The sequence below is a fragment of the Aspergillus caelatus genome (assembly GCF_009193585.1).
Source record: "Aspergillus caelatus strain CBS 763.97 unplaced genomic scaffold BDV27scaffold_54, whole genome shotgun sequence".
Taxonomy (NCBI): Eukaryota; Fungi; Ascomycota; class Eurotiomycetes; order Eurotiales; family Aspergillaceae; genus Aspergillus; species Aspergillus caelatus.
The window spans coordinates 39,481-56,385 of record NW_022475317.1 but is presented as its reverse complement, the minus strand read 5'-3'; the positions used below and the strand labels follow the sequence as shown (position 1 = coordinate 56,385).

Below are 16,905 nucleotides of genomic sequence, written 5' to 3'. Positions count from 1 at the left end.
GGAGAACTTTTGCATCGGCTTTGGCGTTAGAGGATTGTTAGTTATGATTTGGATTTATGTACAAACTATACAATGAATTAATAGGAAAATCTCATAACATTCATTCATTCTTCAGTCATTATCGACGTGCTTCCTTTCGTAGTGGCAAGTCAAAGCATCAGAAATCCAAGAAAGGGGCTGTTATAGAAATGATTACAAGCTTGACACAGAGCACCACATTCATCAGGCCACGTCCACTTCCAGTCCAATTTTTATAACCGCAGAGCTCCTCTTTGCATTACCCTGATGGCTGGAAACTGAGGCCGAGCCTCATCACTTCCTTAGCGTGTTCTCAATCCAGTCGGTATCCATATCAATATCTATCTGGTGTAGAACCTCTTCCCACAGTCCTGGGTCGTCATTTATGTCAAAGTTGAAGGTAATGTCTCGCATTGTTGGTAGATCTTGTTGCAGTGGCCATGGTGACACCGCTGGATGCTGCTCTTCAGCCACGTTCGTGGATGGTGTTGGCTGCTGAGTACTATTTGGAGTGACGGGAGCCTCGATGAAGACGTCCTCTCTTCTCGTACGGTTCGGGCCAATGGCGGACTGCAACTCTAGTAAGAGTGAATGACGCGAGCCGAGGTACGTATTCCCGCGGTCTGCCATGCCGCGAAGTAGATTCAGTGCCGTCTCCATCGCACGGGCATTTGTTTCATTATGTGGGAATGCAGCATTCACCATCACCAGGAGAAGGGCAGCAGAGAAGATATACTCCCCGTCGAGATAGCCATACGTAGCTTTTAGGCAGTCCGCACCATCAGCTTTTGAAAATCTCAAAAAGCGACATAGGGTATACTCACCAATCAAATTGTGCTTCGCAGCAGCATCCATAATAACCGTGGTAGCCCGGGCTGCGGTTATGCAGCTGTCGATCACAGCTACTGTATTTTGAGACAGCCCGTCCTTCCAGTCCTCTGTAGCAGAACCTCGCGCTTCGGCATCTAATCGCCGCTGAATTACGTAGAATACCAACGGTCTAGCTGTCATATTCACGCAGGAATAAAAATGTAAGAAGATGGACACCAACTCGCGGTTAATATGAGTATCCAAGGTCGAAAAATCAATGCGCAGCCGGTCAGGTATCCGCCGCAGCCATTCAGACAAATCGTTCGTGATACTTTGGACGGACGCTAATAAGTTGGAGCCAGATCGAGGTTTTTTACGATATATCTCTAATCTCAACGTCAGTTTGGTAAGTCCTTGCTAGGACAAGGGGATTTCCCACCTTCCCCGATCCGTCCTAAGATCCTAGACAGCTGGGTATAATATGTAAGCACAACTGATGGCCATGGGACAGCGTGGGACGATTCAGCTGGAATCGGCCATGTAACTCCGATATCTTCGTCCTGTATCGTGATCGGATTTCCCGATTTCACTGACAATAATCGATCCAGGCTGTACACGGACCACCAGGCTCGGCGCCGACGGTTTCGGTCATCTTCACTAATGCCTGGGTCCGAGACCTCCTGATGAAGACCCAGCGAGATCGCCATGCGGAGAGCAAGACCGATCTGTTAACCACGTTATCAGCGTTGATAGCATCTAAAAAAGGTTTATCAGGCGTACATAGAGGAAGGCAGCGTCTCGTCGGTTGAGGTTCTGCATATAATACGCCACATAGCACAGGACCTCCACGAAGAATATGGAACCTTCTTCATGGATATCAGGTAAAAAGCGCAAGGCATGCTTGAAATACTTGAATCCCGGAGGGCCATCATCTCCGGACCATTGGTTCACCGAGTACATCAGGCCAAAGGCTATGGCGAGCAGAACTTGGCAATAAACTAGACATGACTCTCGGTTGGAGAAATCGGGCGGTTGGTTGTATACAACCTGCAGTCGGTCCTCAAAGTCTTGTGGGTGAATGAGAGAAAAGATGGTTCCAATGTAGGAATACTGGACCCAGAACAACCGCTTGGCAAATTCAAAGGGCGGTAGTTGAGGAAGGGCTCGTATTACCGACCGACGCAATGATGAAGGATCGTCATATAGTGGACGAACATCCCACGCTAGATTAGTCGAGGTTGGATTCAACCGTTTCGCTAAATGGGTAGCCGACGATGCACCGACAAATTCTACTAGATGTTAGCCGAGATCATGGCAAAGGATCTATAATCGAGGACCACGCACGGTGTTCTCCGGACCGGTTCAGGAAGAGGTGGTCGGTACCCTGATACCACCAGTCATCACGGTCCAAAGGCGCCTCGGTACTAGTGCACGGAGTGGATTGGGTAGGACTAGCTGTGGTAAACAGTGAGGACTGGCGACTGTCCTGTGAACGGGATAAATTGGTATGGGTCTGTGCCTGGGCCTGAAGTTGAGCCCGCGCTTGAGATTGGAGTTGACGGTAATAACTTGATATTGAGTCAGTCAGGTGCCCTGGTGTTCTCTCAAGTCATGTGCAGTACCTTTCGGGAATGGAAACGCGCTTCTCGGCTTCAGAGTAAACACACACTTGGCCGGCATCTTCGCATGCAGCACATGGATACGGTGGATTGCCAGCACATCGGGTCTTTCTGTTGCGACATCGATTACACCTGTGGCCAACTGTTAGTCACCGTGACCCTACCATAACGTATCCACCTGTCACTTACGCTACAATGGACCGTCTCGCATTGGAGCGGTCTTCCGAACGAGATTGCAACCCACTTCGGTCCTTTCCTTGCGCCATTTGACAGGCAAAAGAACATATCGCACCGATTACAGGTGCTGCGTCCAAGTTTCGTTTCCAATTTCAGTCGTAGTGCCGAACGTCGCTCCTCTTTTTGCCCGCGGGATAGATGTTGATGGCGTGGGTCCACGTTGAACAAACGCACGGACCTGCAAGCTATACTCCCCACAGATTCCGATTGGACTATGACAGTTTATCGACCTTTTGTCGTCTCGTGCAGAAGAGAATCATTCCCGCTAGCAGGGACTGGAACTGCAGATGGTGTACGGTCGCGTGCCATGATAACACTGGCAAAGGGAGCGGATACGAACCGGTTGTGGGGCCCAAACGGTCATGCCCCTGATCCTTGACTAATTATCTGTTATCTGGATTGCTATCAGTTCTCAACTCTCTTTTCCCCTCTCTTCTTTCCCCACATTTAAGCGTTGGATGGTCCTGTCAATGCAGCACATCGGCCCGATGGGGCACCACCATTTATGCAGTCCAATACTTGGGCGAATAGTGAGGTGGGAGTCATTAGTCAAGCACTACAGCCAACAGACTTTATTCTAGGAACAAAAATAACAACATGTCGGCGGATAACTGAGGACCGTCGGGGTGAACCAAAATGCCAGCTGCCAATTTCCGGCTATTTTTCTTCCTTCGGGTTCCTCTCGGAATATCGCGGCCCATGAAAAAGGAGACAATTTAGGCACCGGTTGAGCGTGGTACTCGCAAATTTGAACTCCACCAAACATCGGCCACTTCTACAAGATTTTTAGAAAGATGCGCAGTGTTTTCGCCAGGAATCGGCAATGGTTGTGTGTGTAATTACGGTTTTAATCTTGGGGTTATTGGCCTTTGTGCACGCGCTCTGCAACTACACCCGCTTAAGCACAGTTCCAGGTCCTCTGTTCACTGGCATATCTGACTTGTGGAGGGCATACGCTCGCAGTACAAGCGACTATGGTTGTAGTCTAGCTGGCCTTCATAAGAAGTACGGCAAGGTCGTCCGCTTAGGGCCTCATTCCATCAGTGTTTCCGATCCTACGGCCATCTTCCCGGTCTATAATGGTCGGCCGAGTGAAAGGGTAACGTTGATGACGCATCGCCGTGGTATCTACGTACTGATTGATTTCGTAGTCAACATTTGAATATGATAATCGTACCGTATGCACCCAAGGCTCGTCTGCGAGGTCGACCGATCTTGAAAGTAATCTACTGAGCAAGGCCACTCGACGGAGGTGTCTGGAATCGGCGATGCGATATGAAGGCATCATTGATCAGGCAGCCAACGATTTGATCACATCTTTGGGACAACATCCCCTGGTACATCTAACGACCTTGCTTCAGGGCTTTGCCTCTGAGTTCATTCATCGTCTGGTCCTGGAAGAATTGACCACGCGAGACATGCCTTCCAGCGCTCAGGGGGCAGGCTGTCACTGGTATAACCGCCCAACCAAATGGCTGACGTTACCAGTGATCGAATATGCGCTCCTAAAAAGCCCGCCCGCTAGGTTAAAAAGGCGCCGCGGCATTTCATTTGTTCACAGGAAGGTTCAGGGAGAGTTCAACCGCAGTCAATCATCTAGGGCTATGCATGATCGTGCAATTAGCTCCGACCTCAGCCTTCCCCGGAGTTGTAGCAATACAGACAGCGCATATACCTGTATTGCTATGGCGTTTGTTTCAACATTCTCCTCCCTGTTAAGAAACGAAAACGTGATGACGAGACTCCGATCTGAGGTAGACACGGCGTCCAACAAGGGCCTACTCTCCGACCCTCCCCGGTGGCAGGAACTGGGTAAACTGCGTTACCTTGATGCTGTTATCAAGGAATCAATGCGCCAGCTGCCTAGCTTAAGCTACAACCGTGAGGTCGTAACACCCCCCGAAGGCGCTATCGTTGCAGGGTACTACATTCCTCCGGGAACCATGATGGAACTTCATTCGGAAGCCTTACGAGACGATCCTGGTATCTATGGGGAGGACGTTCACAACTATCGGCCGGCACGATGGCTCACTGCTGACCCGCGACAACGGTGGGCCATGAACCAAAATCTACTACAGTTCAGCACCAGCATCAATAATCGCCCAAAGGTTTGGGTCGCTTGGCTGGAGTTGAAAAAGATTGTTGTCTTAGTGCTCTTAAAGTTCAACGTGGGTTTTTGTCTCCGTTATGGCTAGTATTTTTTTTTTTTTGACTGACTCAAATGATAGTTGCAGCTCGTACGTCCTGGTGAAGCATTAATTACCGGTGATAGGTCTGACCAGGGCTTGCCACCATCAATGGCATACTGTACCCCGCGAAACCACTGAGTCGTGGAATCATTACCTAGTAACATAGCATAGATACCCCTTCGTTTAATTGAATGTTCATACATGATAGAGATAGAAATGAGATCTTAAGATTTCCTGATACACATTCCTCTTATGGCATTACTGGATAAGACGCCACCCAGACGTAAAGAGTGTCTCTGGGGAGAACCGCTGCAGAGAATGTAGGCATGTATGTACTTTGACGTTCAAAACAAAAGGCAAAGGATGACACGTCGATGATGCACCCGTCGGGTTGTTCGGGCCGGAACTTCCGCCGCCGTTGATCATCGGCCCGACACGTGACCGCGGGGAAAGACGCAATCGGCAGGTATGCGAAGCAAGATAGTGGATGTGGGCTCGCGACAACCAGTCGGAGACCAGAGCGACCGAAACGATGGAGGGTTCCATGGCATGTCCCGCTGTCGTTATCACTGTCCGGCAACAGGACTGCGGATGAAGGTATATTAAACCCGGGGAATACCCACCTTGTCAGCAGTATTTACGTCTCTTCTCGTCTACCTCTTCCTCCCCCTCCTTATATCCTCCTCTCTCGATCCGGTCAGTCTACTAGCACGCAAGCAACATGGCCGGAGACGGGAAAATAACCATCTCGATCGATCGGGGAGGCACCTTCACTGATGTACATGCCATCGTACCCGGGAAACCCGACATCATCCTCAAGTTACTCTCCGTCGATCCCGCCCACTATCAAGATGCTCCCACCGAGGGTGTGCGCCAGATTCTCGAGCTTGTCACGGGCGAGCCTCACCCCAGAGGACAACCGCTGAAGCTGGATCGCATTGGCTCTCTGCGCATGGGAACAACGGTGGCTACAAACGCGCTGCTGGAGAGGAAAGGGGCCCGGTCAGTCCTGCTCACCACCAAGGGTTTTCGCGATCTGCTCAAGATCGGTGACCAGTCACGGCCAAACATTTTTGATTTGTCGATGGCCCGCCCAGGAGTGTTGCCGGAAGGCGTGGTTGAGGTCAATGAACGTATCGTTCCGTGCCATCCATCGGCGGATAAGGATTGCTTCTCCGGAGCTCGCATAGTGGAGGGTGTGACGGGGGAGAAGTTCCGTGTGGTGCAGGAATTAAACATTGAGGAGGTTCGCTCGGAGCTCCAGCGGTACAAGGAGCAGGGTTACCAATCTCTATCGGTCGCGCTGGTCCACTCGTTCGCATACCCAGAGCATGAACGTCAGATTGGCGAGCTGGCCGAGAGCATGGGCTTCTCCGTGACATTGTCCTCCAAGTTACAGCCGATGATTAAAATTGTCCCACGAGGCATGTCTGCCGCGGCCGATGCCTATCTCACCCCCGTCATCAAAACATATATCGACTCGATTTCCTCCAGCTTCGAAGGTGGCTTGGAGCGTCAGCGCGAGTGCCGCTTCGAATTTATGCAATCGGATGGTGGACTGGTCGATTTTCGCCGATTCAGCGGGCTGAAGGCGATCTTGTCCGGTCCTGCAGCCGGTGTGGTCGGGTTCGCGGCCACCAGCTGGGATCCTACCGAAAAGACACCTGTGATCGGCTTCGACATGGGTGGTACCTCGACGGACGTGTCCCGTTTCGACGGTCACCTCGAGCACGTTTTCGGTTCCAAAGTTGCCGGTGTGCTCATTCAATCCCCGCAACTCGATATCAACACCGTCGCAGCAGGTGGCGGCTCCATACTGTCGTATCGCAACGGATTGTTCTATGTCGGACCGGAATCAGCATCCGCTCACCCCGGCCCTGCTTGTTACCGCAAAGGAGGGCCATTGACAGTCACAGATGCTAACCTGTTTCTGGGCCGCTTACTACCTGAGTACTTCCCACACATCTTCGGACCCAACGAGGACCAGCCTCTTGATACCGAAGTGACCACCAAGCTTTTCAATGAGTTGACCCAGAAGATCAATGCGGAGCGAAAAGAGAAGGGGCAGCCTGAGTACGCTCCAGAAGAAGTTGCTCTCGGATTCTTGAAGGTGGCTGATGAGTCGATGGCTCGCCCTATTCGCAATCTGACTCAAGCTCGTGGATTTGAAACTGCATCGCATCACCTGGCTTGTTTTGGAGGCGCCGGTGGTCAACATGCATGCTCGGTTGCGGCGTCACTGGGCATCTCGCGCATTATCATCCATAAATACTCTTCTGTCCTCTCTGCGTATGGGTTGGCATTGGCCGAGGTGGTCAAGGAGTCTCAGGAGCCGGTCTCCGCTGACTTTGAGACCTCTCAGTCAAGTCTCGAGAAGCGTTTCAATGACATGACAGACAGTGCTACGGCAGAAATGAGCACCCAAGGATTCTCAGCTGATCAGGTGCGGCACGAGTTGTACCTCAATATGCGCTATGAAGGTTCCGATACCAGTTTAATGATCTTGAAACCGGAAGATGATTCGGGCTTCCTGGAACAGTTCAAGATCAGGCATCGCAGAGAATTCAACTTCAATTCCGACCGAGCGGTCCTGGTGGACGACATTCGTGTGCGCACCATCGCTTCATCGAAGGTGCGCACAGAGAAGAGTCCTCTGGTGCAGTTGCGGGCGGCCACCTTGCAAGATGTGAGCGGAGCTCCGGATAACACGACGAAAGCCTACTTTGATGGTTACTCCAGTCGCATTGACACCCCAGTGTACCTCCTGGACAAGCTCCAGAAAAACACACGCGTCCATGGCCCTGCCGTTATCATCGACAAGACCCAGACTATCGTGGTGGCTCCTAACTCCGTGGCCAAGATCCTGGATACTTGCATTGTCATTGACCTAAAGGAGGAACAGGCTGCCGTCAATGGTGTTCCCTCCGAGCTCTCATCCGAGATCGATCCCATCAGACTGAGTATTTTCGGTCATCGTTTCATGTCGATCGCTGAACAGATGGGTCGCACCCTACAGAAGACATCCGTCTCGACCAATATCAAAGAGCGCCTGGACTTTTCCTGCGCTCTGTTTTCTCCAGATGGCGGTCTTGTAGCCAATGCCCCCCATGTTCCTGTTCATCTCGGTTCCATGCAATTTGCCGTTCGCTATCAACACCAGAAATGGTTGGGCAACCTGAGGGACGGTGACGTCTTAGTTGCTAACCACCCCAGTTGTGGTGGAACTCACCTTCCTGACATTACAGTAAGTCAAATCCAATACACTTAAAGTTATTAGCAATCCTGACAAAACCATATAGGTGATCACGCCTGTGTTTGACAAGCCAGGTGGCACTGAAATTATGTTCTACGTCGCCTCTCGTGGCCACCACGCGGATATCGGTGGTATCCTGCCAGGATCGATGCCACCCAAATCCACCGAACTGTGGCAGGAGGGTGCAGCGATTGAAGGAGAGAAGATCGTGAGCAATGGCGTATTCGAGGAGGAGCGTATAATCGACCTGCTCGTCAACAAGCCAGCACAACACCCGGGATGCTCGGGCTCACGGTGCATTAGCGACAACCTCTCTGACCTGAAGGCTCAGATCGCCGCAAACACACGCGGTATCACCCTGATTCAGTCCTTGTTTGCCGAATACGGTGTCCAAACCGTCCAGAAGTACATGTACGCCATCCAAGCCACAGCCGAGACGGCCGTGCGCAACCTCCTGAAGGATCTTCACAAGCGCTTTGAGGGCGAACCCCTGGAAGCTGTGGATTACATGGATGACGGCACTCCGATTAGACTGAAGGTCACGATCAACGAGACGGACGGATCCGCCGTCTTCGACTTCTCCGGCACCGGACCCGAAGTGTACGGAGGCTGGAACGCTCCTATCGCTATCACTCATTCAGCCATCATCTACTGCTTAAGAGCCATGATCGCCTCAGACGTACCTCTCAACCAGGGCTGTCTAGCGCCTATCGACATCCAAGTCCCATCGCCCAGCATCCTATCGCCGACCAAGACAGCAGCCGTCGTGGGCGGTAACGTCGTGACATCGCAAAGAATCACCGACGTCGTCCTGAAGGCCTTTCGCGCCTGCGCCGCCTCCCAAGGTTGCTGCAACAACCTGACCTTCGGCACCAACTCCAAGGTCGACCCGGACACCGGCGCAACCATACCCGGCTTCGGCTACTACGAGACCATTGCCGGAGGCAGCGGTGCAGGACCAACCTGGAAGGGCGAGTCCGGCATCCACGTCCACATGACCAACACGCGGATCACCGACCCTGAAATCCTCGAGAAGCGGTACCCGACTCTGCTGCGCCAGTTCACCCTCCGGCCCGGCTCGGGCGGAAAGGGACTCCACCCCGGTGGTGATGGCGTCGTCCGAGACATCGAGTTCTTGGCACCTATGGAATGCTCAATTCTATCAGAACGACGAGTCCATCGTCCCTACGGTCTGGAGGGGGGAGAAGATGCGCAGTCCGGTCTTAATCTGTGGATTTCCAAAGATGAGGAGTCGGGTGAAGAACGTGTCGTGAATATCGGCGGCAAGAATACTGTTTCGATGAAGACACATGATCGTGTCGTGATCATGACTGCTGGTGGTGGTGGTTGGGGTGCTGCGCAGTAGGAGGTTCTAATGGGAGTTCAATGTTTGTATTATTTAATGGTGTTCTATATCTAAGTTTCTTGATGACTGTACGGAAGTGTTTTATGACTGATAATACACGTGTTCTGATTGAACTATGCTCATGGGAGTTATCAATGTAAAATTTCGAAGTGTTTCACTCGGATCTCGACTGTCCATGGTCGCTCGAGGCAATCAGATGCTTAACCTTGCTCCTCTGTATATCGATTCAACCAAGGAGAACGTCCTAGATACTTTCGGGGTCAGGGCAATAACATCTACGACCAGGGTACTCCGTAGATGCGTGGAAATTCATAGCAGAGAAGCAAACCAACATGATAATTTTCATTGCCCGTCAAAATGCTCCATGCGAGACACTGTATCCGAAAACATGTTCTATCATAAATCATACCGAAAACCGTTTAAATATCGTGATCTATCATGAATCTACCGTGTGTCTTCTATCACAATGCGTCCCTCAAGACGCGGGGAGATACCCGGAGTCCATGTCGGGGTAAAACCAGCATCGTCAGTGCCGTTCAACGTGGTCGACTGGAATCCAGCCTTCTGCATCCATTTGCGCACGACGCGTCGGGCTAGTCGAAGTCGGTGCTCTTCCTCTGCGGCGGATTGTGCAGGCAGAGTCACATAGTTCGTAGTGGGTTGCGGAGAAGTCAAGATTTCTGGATCCGAGTCGGAATCAGAATCCATGTCCTCATTACTCTCGGCCTCTGTCTCCGGACGCCCTTCCGCGTCAATCTCCTGAAAACGGCCGTAGTAATGGTATTGTTTGGTCCGCTGGAGGGTCGGTCGCTGGGGCCGTACCGGAGCCTTCTCAGTTACCGGGGAGGTTTGGCCAGATGCTGGCTTCAGCCAGCCATTGCAGTGGAGGTTCTGGTGCACAATGCCCCAGTGACGTGCCAAGCTCTTACTCCAGCGTTGCCACCTACCCACCACCTTCAAGCTCAGGAAATACTGACGAAGGAGGGTGCTGACCAAGATTCCGCCTTCCTCGTCGACAACCTCCTCGACCTCGCCGCCAGCAGACTGTACCAGCAACGACGCGAAGCCGTCCTTTCCACGACCCATGTACCCTCGCGTGGAAAGGGAATATGTCCGGTCATACTCGATCGGGTGTCCTCCGATCTTCGCCCAGTTGATACGCGAGCCGGGCGGAGCGGATGGATTGTAACTGAACGCAATGTTTGAGACCTGTGGAAATCGACCCTCCAGAGCGGGCAACTGGCTCACACCGTTCTCGAGGGCATCCATCAGAGCTCGTCCTTGAACCCGGAGCAAGACAATCGGATCTTCGAAAGGAAAACAATTCAAGATATCTTTCAGTCGCAAAATGCCCGGCGGATAAATTTGGTCACCGCGGATGGTACCACCAGCCATCATGGCGCAATCAGCCGCATAGTAGAATCGCATCAGGTCGCACACAAAGTTCCCTAGATTCGACTCTCTCTGGCGGACGGTGGAAAATCGGGAGTCTAGCGGCCGGACAGTGTAGCCGATGGGTTTCTCCAGTTTGGATTTCAAGCTGGAGGTTAGCTTGGCTACCAGCGCCACGGTCGCTGGGTCTTCTGGAATTGATCGGACCATATCGCGCCGTACAATGCTGAAATCCCATCCAGGTCCGTCCGTTTTCCGCCACGCTTCGATGTAGCTAAGCTGTTTAAAGTCTGTACCGGAGCGCAGAACTTGAATCCCGTTGACGATAGCATGTGCGTAGTAGTGATCGTGGCCTCCCAGAATGATATCAATGAAGCCCGGTGGAAGCCTCTCCGCCAATTTGTAGTCGTTCGGTTCGCGTTGGTGGGTGACGGCGACAATGATGTCGGCGCCTTGTTCACGGAGACGAGGGACCAGTTCCAGAGCGGTTTGGGCAGCAGATTTGTAGATCAAGTCTGGGGGAAGGGAGTTGATGGTTCCTAGCCTTGAATACGTGAGGATTGGACGTGTAGCATATATAAAAATTTGGGACAACCTACCATTCTCTCTCCCCCAGACCGATCACGCCCACCTTGAGCCCGTTCGACGCGGTCAACATCCGGGTTCGCTCACAGTTCGCAATGGGGATATCCTCTCCTAGGGCTGGATCAAGGACATTGGCCAGCAACCATGGGAATTGACACTGGCTACGCAGATGACGCAGCTGCGCAACACCGAAATCGAGGTCATGGTTCTATCTCACATACACGTCAGACCTGCATTGCCCATATGGTATTTTGCATAGGACACTCTCCCCATACACGAGCAAACATACCCCAACACATGCGACATCTGTGCCTGCCTTGTTTAGAAAAGGAACCATATGGCGCCCCTTGGTGACCGTGCTTTCGAGGCTTGGGTTGAACGCATCTCCGGAGAAAAAGGTGAGGACGTCTGGTTGTCCGGCGAATCGGGGATCAGAACGGTAATGATTGATCACTGATTGGAATCGAGGAGCACCACCGACTGGCTCCGCAGACCCTGGCCTTGACTCCGGATATTAGTTAGTGAACTGTCGTGACAGATGCACAGGGAGAGGGGGATCGGCATACTCCACGTGGTAAACATCATTGTAATGGATGAGACGAAGATCGGGGGTTCCGGTTCGTTCGGACGAATGGGTGATGGTGAGTCCGTCGTTTTCCACGGCAGACATTCTGACGAGGAGGAAGAAAGCGACCGAGTGAATCAAGAGGGATGAAAACAAGTCGTGGGAAGCAAGAGGGAGGAGGGGTTTGGGTCACTTGACACCAGCGGTTGACCAGCGGTGACCAACGCAGTGAACACCCCAGGCATGCAGGCACCCGGGCCACCGTGGATCTCCCTCCCCTCTCGATGGCCCGAGCCAATCAGCCACGGAAGATTACCTACGGGATCCCCACCCCGTCCGCGTGGATCATTGGTAGTAATTCATAGTCATTAGTAGGGGGGAAAGCCCTCATCTTTAATAGCATACGGAGTAGTTTATAATCTAATAAACCAAGGATAAAGAGGACCTAGGAGATGTCATTATTTGAGCGAATGCAACTCGCAGTGGCTGAGCATCACGAAGGGCTTCCAACTAGGACTCCTAGAACCTATCCGGTCTGTATTGTGCCCTTGGTCCATTACTTTCGTAGGCTCGGATCCTCATGTATTGATGTGCACATCCTTTACCTGGGCATCTTGCTGTGTACATTATGAATGTTTATAATTTAATAAGCTGTATCACAATCCGCCACACGAATCGCGGCAAGAATAGCGAGGTCATGCCACTCTTCTCCAAACTTTACTGCTTATTCCAGGTTCATGCAGCCATCCATATACTCTATTTGGAGCTATTAGTACAGAATTGATTTAAAAGTGACTTTGAAGAATACCTCCACTGGGTTGGCACTTACCGTAAAAAGAAAGCTGGCCATCGTGATCTCTATCTAAATTTTGAAAGGACCGTTGGATTGTTTGATCACTTAGGTCATCACCGAAAACCTCCCTTGCCATGGTTCGGTATTCGTCTGCATTCATCGTTCCTAATACGAATTAATTAGATCGACGTAAGGTTTCCCACAGTTCGCCTCACCATTGATGTCCTTGTCCTGCCAGAGAAATGCATCAGCGGCTTTATGTATGAGTGTTTGGGAAGGCCCACTGTGTACTACATACATAATCTTTAAATGTTCTTATAAATATGTCAACCATATCAACGTTTGGGCTGTTCTGTTATAAGGTAAGCTTTGGTATCAACAAAGCTTGGAAAAAGTGAGCGACCTTGTATTTCTCAATCAGGCTATCTCTGTCCATTGTATCGATGCTAGACAGGGATATATACTAGTAGTTGAAGGTGCTGCAAAGTTTCAAGTAGTAAGATGCTTGATTGAAAGTTCAAAGGGCATACCATCCATCAATATGAACTACTTATATACTTGTTTTCGCTCTGAACTACATCCCATCTCCAGGCATAAGTCAAAGAGCAACGTCAGAGATCTATGTGAAATCACTCGCAAGAGAGGAATGACGTCTTGTATTACCTTGTGCGTCATTGCAGGTGGCAACTGTAACCTTTGAACCTTCCGATGATGTCGTACGAATATATAGGGGATCCAAGATATTAAGAACCCAAGACGCAGGCTTTGAAACCACCTGTCAGGGTTACAGTCTATTTCCAGATATTCGTATTTATTGTCCAAATGTAGGGTGTTCCAATTTAGGCTCCAGCCTGTAGAAGACGACAAATATTGCAGGGAACAATCTACCCCTTGTTCTAGTGGTTGTATATTGTATAGTAAGACCTGCGCTATTGACTTTTGAATGCGACGGCACAAACATACTCACATCCATAAACACCATATGCCACTAATTAATCAAATACGAATTATGCACTATAAGTGCTTGTACTGAAATTGAAAGATAGTATAGAGACACATATTTTAAGAAAGCAGGCTGGCCTACATTGAAAGAACCACACCGAGGACAGGGGAAAACAGCATATTGTATACACCACATGAGGACTTCTCTTGTAAGTACGCCTACAGATCGCCTCTATAAGGAGTCTGATTAACATCAACACACTGTAAAATCGCATTGTTCAACTTCACCCATGCCCCGCGATCCAAGAATACCCAGGTCGTTTGCGAGTGCATAATAACGTTCACGTTTGGCTGCTGTACAATACGGCATGCTGTCCCTTGTTCAAATTTCACGAGCGATGCACTCGTCGCGTAGACTTCACCATCGTCTCCAACAAGGTCTGATTTACCCCAGAGATTCTGGATGGAGTGTTTTGAGCCATCAGGCGAGATAGTAGCATTGGCATTAGCGCCTGTCCAGTCGTTCGCCAGTTGCACGATTACGTCTTCGCTCAGGACGCCGGCAGGTGATAGCAGAGAGGAGAGAGAAGGGGCGGAGACGCTGAAGAGAACAAGAAGAGATGTGAAAGACTTCATCTTCGGTTAAAGATAGTGGTTGGTGGACAGACCAGGGTTGAGAATTCATGATTTTGCGATTCTTTATGCCACATTTCATAGTCCGGGGTCCGCAATCATAGATTGATTTGATATGCTCTACAATGACGATTTATGACATAAACCACTTCGATATGAACTTCAACATTACTGCAACCGGAAGGCTTGGAGCGAAAAGGTCAAGGATTTGGCAACTAGGTTTCAAAAGCATTTCTTTCCGTGGTTAAGGACCCAAACCATCCTACTCGAAAGATTTTAGAACCTGGTGGCGTCAAGGCATAAATTTATAGTCACTCTGCTTGAACGCTTACTCGTCTATAAGGTATAATGCTTCCCCTAGCAATGACATATGGCTTCAGACTCGAATTGCGTGATTCTGGGACGATTGAGGATGGGTTATCTTCATCGGACTGGTGTTTCAGCTGCTTTACATGAAATATGCTAAAAATGTCCATGATAGCCAGTCATATTGAACTGTTTGTTGGAATCACAACTTTAAAAATAACATGGCGATTTCAGCTAAGCCCCCGGTGCTTAGAAGCCAACTCTGTAAGCGTCAATAACTTTTCTTTTGCATTAAGTGTATGCTCTTTGCCGAAAGGGAGCCCATTATAGATACTGTAGTTCTAAAGATCACTTGGGCAACAGCAACATGTAATCAGTTACTCTTCTTTTAGACCTTGCTAGAAATCCTGTACCCTATATACATCTTTGAAATAGTCACAGCGAACTGAATTGGAGATATATCCGACTCCTGAGTCAAATAGATTGTCCTCCCCGGTTGGTTTGACTTCATATACGTATTTCTCACAGCGTGTATCCCTAAAGCAAGTAAGCAGCTTGAACCAGTTTTTGAAATCAGGGGGTAACACATACTCAAAAAGATCACAAGAGGCGCCCTCTCCAATATAGAGGGACCCTACATTTTCGGCTCTGCCCAGCATTATTTCAGTATTAGAAGCCATGCTGCTAAAGATATTTGAAACTTACAGACGGGGATTCAGTCGTCGGCATCTACCATCAATCTTTGCCCATTGCTTGTAGCCATTCGCATTAGGCCCGCTGTACAGAGTACCCTAGTACATATTAGTAGTCTGCTTGCGTTGATAGTGTTTAGAAGAGCAGTGTTTACCACTTCGCTCAAGATTCGCGCAAAGGCAGATGGTAACAGTGCAGTAGCCAGAATTAAAAATGATGAAGACCGCATTGTAGTTGGGATTATAGTTGTTGATGATACTTCATAGAGGAGATCAGAACAATGTAGAAATAGCATGAGTTGGAGTAGCTCAACGATCTACTTGGAATCAATCCTAATGTATTGGAATAGTTGGTGTTCATAGGAATTCAATCTACGTCATGACTCCCAATTGGGTTTTCCGCATTCATCATTCAACTCTTGTGAGTTCCCTTCTGCTGAGCTTATGAACTTATACTGACACTGGGGCGGATGTAACATCGGACTTCTCATTATTGGCGATGTCATGATTAATCATCAGTATCTTATGTTAAGCTGAGGCACCGGCCTGCGGTTACTTTTATAACAGCATACAAAGTTCTATTTGGTGAGGATAGACCAGATAAAGGTCTATGTTATCAGCGGATAGAGCTCGGCCAAAGGTATGGTACATGATTTGTGAAAGGTAGATGGCATAGGCCTAGCACTCCGCGTGAAATTGTTAGGGCATTGAGATTGTTTCAGTGATAACAATCTGAGAGACTGGATAAAGAATTATTATCGTTAAATAACTGAGTATCCAATACACACTCCATATCAAGTGAGTTCAACGCCTGTGACAAGCAAAGGGCATTCTGGAACGCTCCCTTTGTCCATCACCTTTCAATAACCGACCGCAACCAGAAATCATCAGGATGGGAAGGGATGCCCTCTGTGGCAATTAGCTCACCTATTCTCCGGAGAACTGCCTTTGAAGAGGTCGAATCTGCATCTTGTTCTGGTTCTAACTTCATATATCACAGCACCTAGACAACTCCATTGATGTATTCTCCCCTGAAAACGGCGATAAACTTCTGATCCTCGATGAATGGCCTCGAATCTCAGTTGCACATCTTCATAGCTACTTCAAGGGCGCCTTACGGGTACGTTCATAGCTAAGGAGCCGTGGCCGGTGAAATACAAATTCCTGCAGTGGGAAGACAGCAGCATCATGGATAAAACACTATAGACTATATGCCCTGTATCAAGGAGCAATGAACTATGGTCAAGGCTATCAGCATCAAAACTTTTATTTCTTGCAGATGTATATTTATTTAGATGCTTCTAGGTATGTTGGTTAAATCTCATCAGACAAACGTACCACATATCAATCAATAATAAGTCTCTTGTTGAAACATTGAACTACGATGTATCATTTGTTTAGGAATTGTGAGGGCATCCAAGGCGTCTGCCCACTGTTTTCCTTAAGAGTAATCGACTTGGCATTGACATTCCTTGCGCGGATGATATGATTGCCAATCTGGTGGT

General features: G+C 49.6%; 6 protein-coding genes across 6 annotated transcripts; 2 read left to right on the top strand and 4 right to left on the bottom strand.

The window, feature by feature from the left end:
• Window positions 1-19: 19 nt before the first annotated feature.
• On the bottom strand, window positions 20-2,999 carry BDV27DRAFT_94206 (transcription factor domain-containing protein). The gene is made up of 7 exons (XM_032078003.1): window positions 2,637-2,999; window positions 2,451-2,579; window positions 2,173-2,396; window positions 1,609-2,117; window positions 1,268-1,553; window positions 843-1,214; window positions 20-779 (listed from the first exon to the last, which is right to left on the bottom strand). The coding sequence occupies exons 1-7, from the start codon at window positions 2,711-2,713 to the stop codon at window positions 313-315; spliced, it is 2,064 nt and encodes a 687-aa protein (XP_031929321.1). The 5' UTR covers window positions 2,714-2,999; the 3' UTR covers window positions 20-312.
• Window positions 3,000-3,282: 283 nt separating this feature from the next.
• BDV27DRAFT_94215 (putative cytochrome P450 monooxygenase) lies at window positions 3,283-5,019 on the top strand. The gene is made up of 3 exons (XM_032078004.1): window positions 3,283-3,783; window positions 3,836-4,852; window positions 4,913-5,019. The coding sequence occupies exons 1-3, from the start codon at window positions 3,508-3,510 to the stop codon at window positions 5,009-5,011; spliced, it is 1,392 nt and encodes a 463-aa protein (XP_031929320.1). The 5' UTR covers window positions 3,283-3,507; the 3' UTR covers window positions 5,012-5,019.
• Window positions 5,020-5,358: 339 nt separating this feature from the next.
• BDV27DRAFT_125553 (5-oxoprolinase) lies at window positions 5,359-9,576 on the top strand. Its single transcript, XM_032066359.1, has 2 exons — window positions 5,359-8,117; window positions 8,173-9,576. The coding sequence occupies exons 1-2, from the start codon at window positions 5,595-5,597 to the stop codon at window positions 9,490-9,492; spliced, it is 3,843 nt and encodes a 1,280-aa protein (XP_031929319.1). The 5' UTR covers window positions 5,359-5,594; the 3' UTR covers window positions 9,493-9,576.
• A 360-nt stretch (window positions 9,577-9,936) lies between these two features.
• On the bottom strand, window positions 9,937-12,139 carry BDV27DRAFT_156095 (putative 5'-nucleotidase; the record flags this gene model as incomplete). Its single annotated transcript, XM_032072260.1, has 4 exons — window positions 9,937-11,428; window positions 11,484-11,677; window positions 11,759-11,969; window positions 12,036-12,139. The coding sequence occupies 4 exons, from the start codon at window positions 12,137-12,139 to the stop codon at window positions 9,937-9,939; spliced, it is 2,001 nt and encodes a 666-aa protein (XP_031929318.1).
• A 382-nt stretch (window positions 12,140-12,521) lies between these two features.
• Window positions 12,522-13,314, bottom strand: BDV27DRAFT_125550 (EF-hand domain-containing protein). Its single transcript, XM_032066358.1, has 5 exons — window positions 13,231-13,314; window positions 13,126-13,179; window positions 13,043-13,058; window positions 12,864-12,992; window positions 12,522-12,790 (listed from the first exon to the last, which is right to left on the bottom strand). Exons 1-5 carry the CDS (start codon window positions 13,261-13,263, stop codon window positions 12,759-12,761), a joined length of 264 nt encoding a protein of 87 aa, XP_031929317.1. The 5' UTR covers window positions 13,264-13,314; the 3' UTR covers window positions 12,522-12,758.
• Window positions 13,315-15,106: 1,792 nt separating this feature from the next.
• Window positions 15,107-15,630, bottom strand: BDV27DRAFT_156093 (uncharacterized protein; the record flags this gene model as incomplete). Its single annotated transcript, XM_032072259.1, has 4 exons — window positions 15,107-15,245; window positions 15,300-15,356; window positions 15,414-15,499; window positions 15,556-15,630. 4 exons carry the CDS (start codon window positions 15,628-15,630, stop codon window positions 15,107-15,109), a joined length of 357 nt encoding a protein of 118 aa, XP_031929316.1.
• Between the last annotated feature and the right edge of the window lie 1,275 nt (window positions 15,631-16,905).

Coding starts and splice junctions, on each gene's coding strand:
- BDV27DRAFT_125553 (XM_032066359.1), top strand. CDS start 5,595: ATGGCCGGAGACGGGAAAATAACCATCTCGATCGATCGGGGAGGCACC. Junction 8,118..8,172: donor CTCACCTTCCTGACATTACA/GTAAGTCAAATC, acceptor AAAACCATATAG/GTGATCACGCCTGTGTTTGA.
- BDV27DRAFT_125550 (XM_032066358.1), bottom strand. CDS start 13,263: ATGGACAGAGATAGCCTGATTGAGAAATACAAG. Junction 13,180..13,230: donor GCCTGATTGAGAAATACAAG/GTCGCTCACTTT, acceptor ACCTTATAACAG/AACAGCCCAAACGTTGATAT. Junction 12,791..12,863: donor TGGCCAGCTTTCTTTTTACG/GTAAGTGCCAAC, acceptor AGCTCCAAATAG/AGTATATGGATGGCTGCATG.
- BDV27DRAFT_94215 (XM_032078004.1), top strand. CDS start 3,508: ATGGTTGTGTGTGTAATTACGGTTTTAATCTTGGGGTTATTGGCCTTT. Junction 3,784..3,835: donor ATGGTCGGCCGAGTGAAAGG/GTAACGTTGATG, acceptor TTGATTTCGTAG/TCAACATTTGAATATGATAA. Junction 4,853..4,912: donor TAGTGCTCTTAAAGTTCAAC/GTGGGTTTTTGT, acceptor CTCAAATGATAG/TTGCAGCTCGTACGTCCTGG.
- BDV27DRAFT_94206 (XM_032078003.1), bottom strand. CDS start 2,713: ATGGCGCAAGGAAAGGACCGAAGTGGGTTGCAATCTCGTTCGGAAGAC. Junction 1,554..1,608: donor GAGACGCTGCCTTCCTCTAT/GTACGCCTGATA, acceptor CGTGGTTAACAG/ATCGGTCTTGCTCTCCGCAT. Junction 780..842: donor TGCGAAGCACAATTTGATTG/GTGAGTATACCC, acceptor ACTGCCTAAAAG/CTACGTATGGCTATCTCGAC.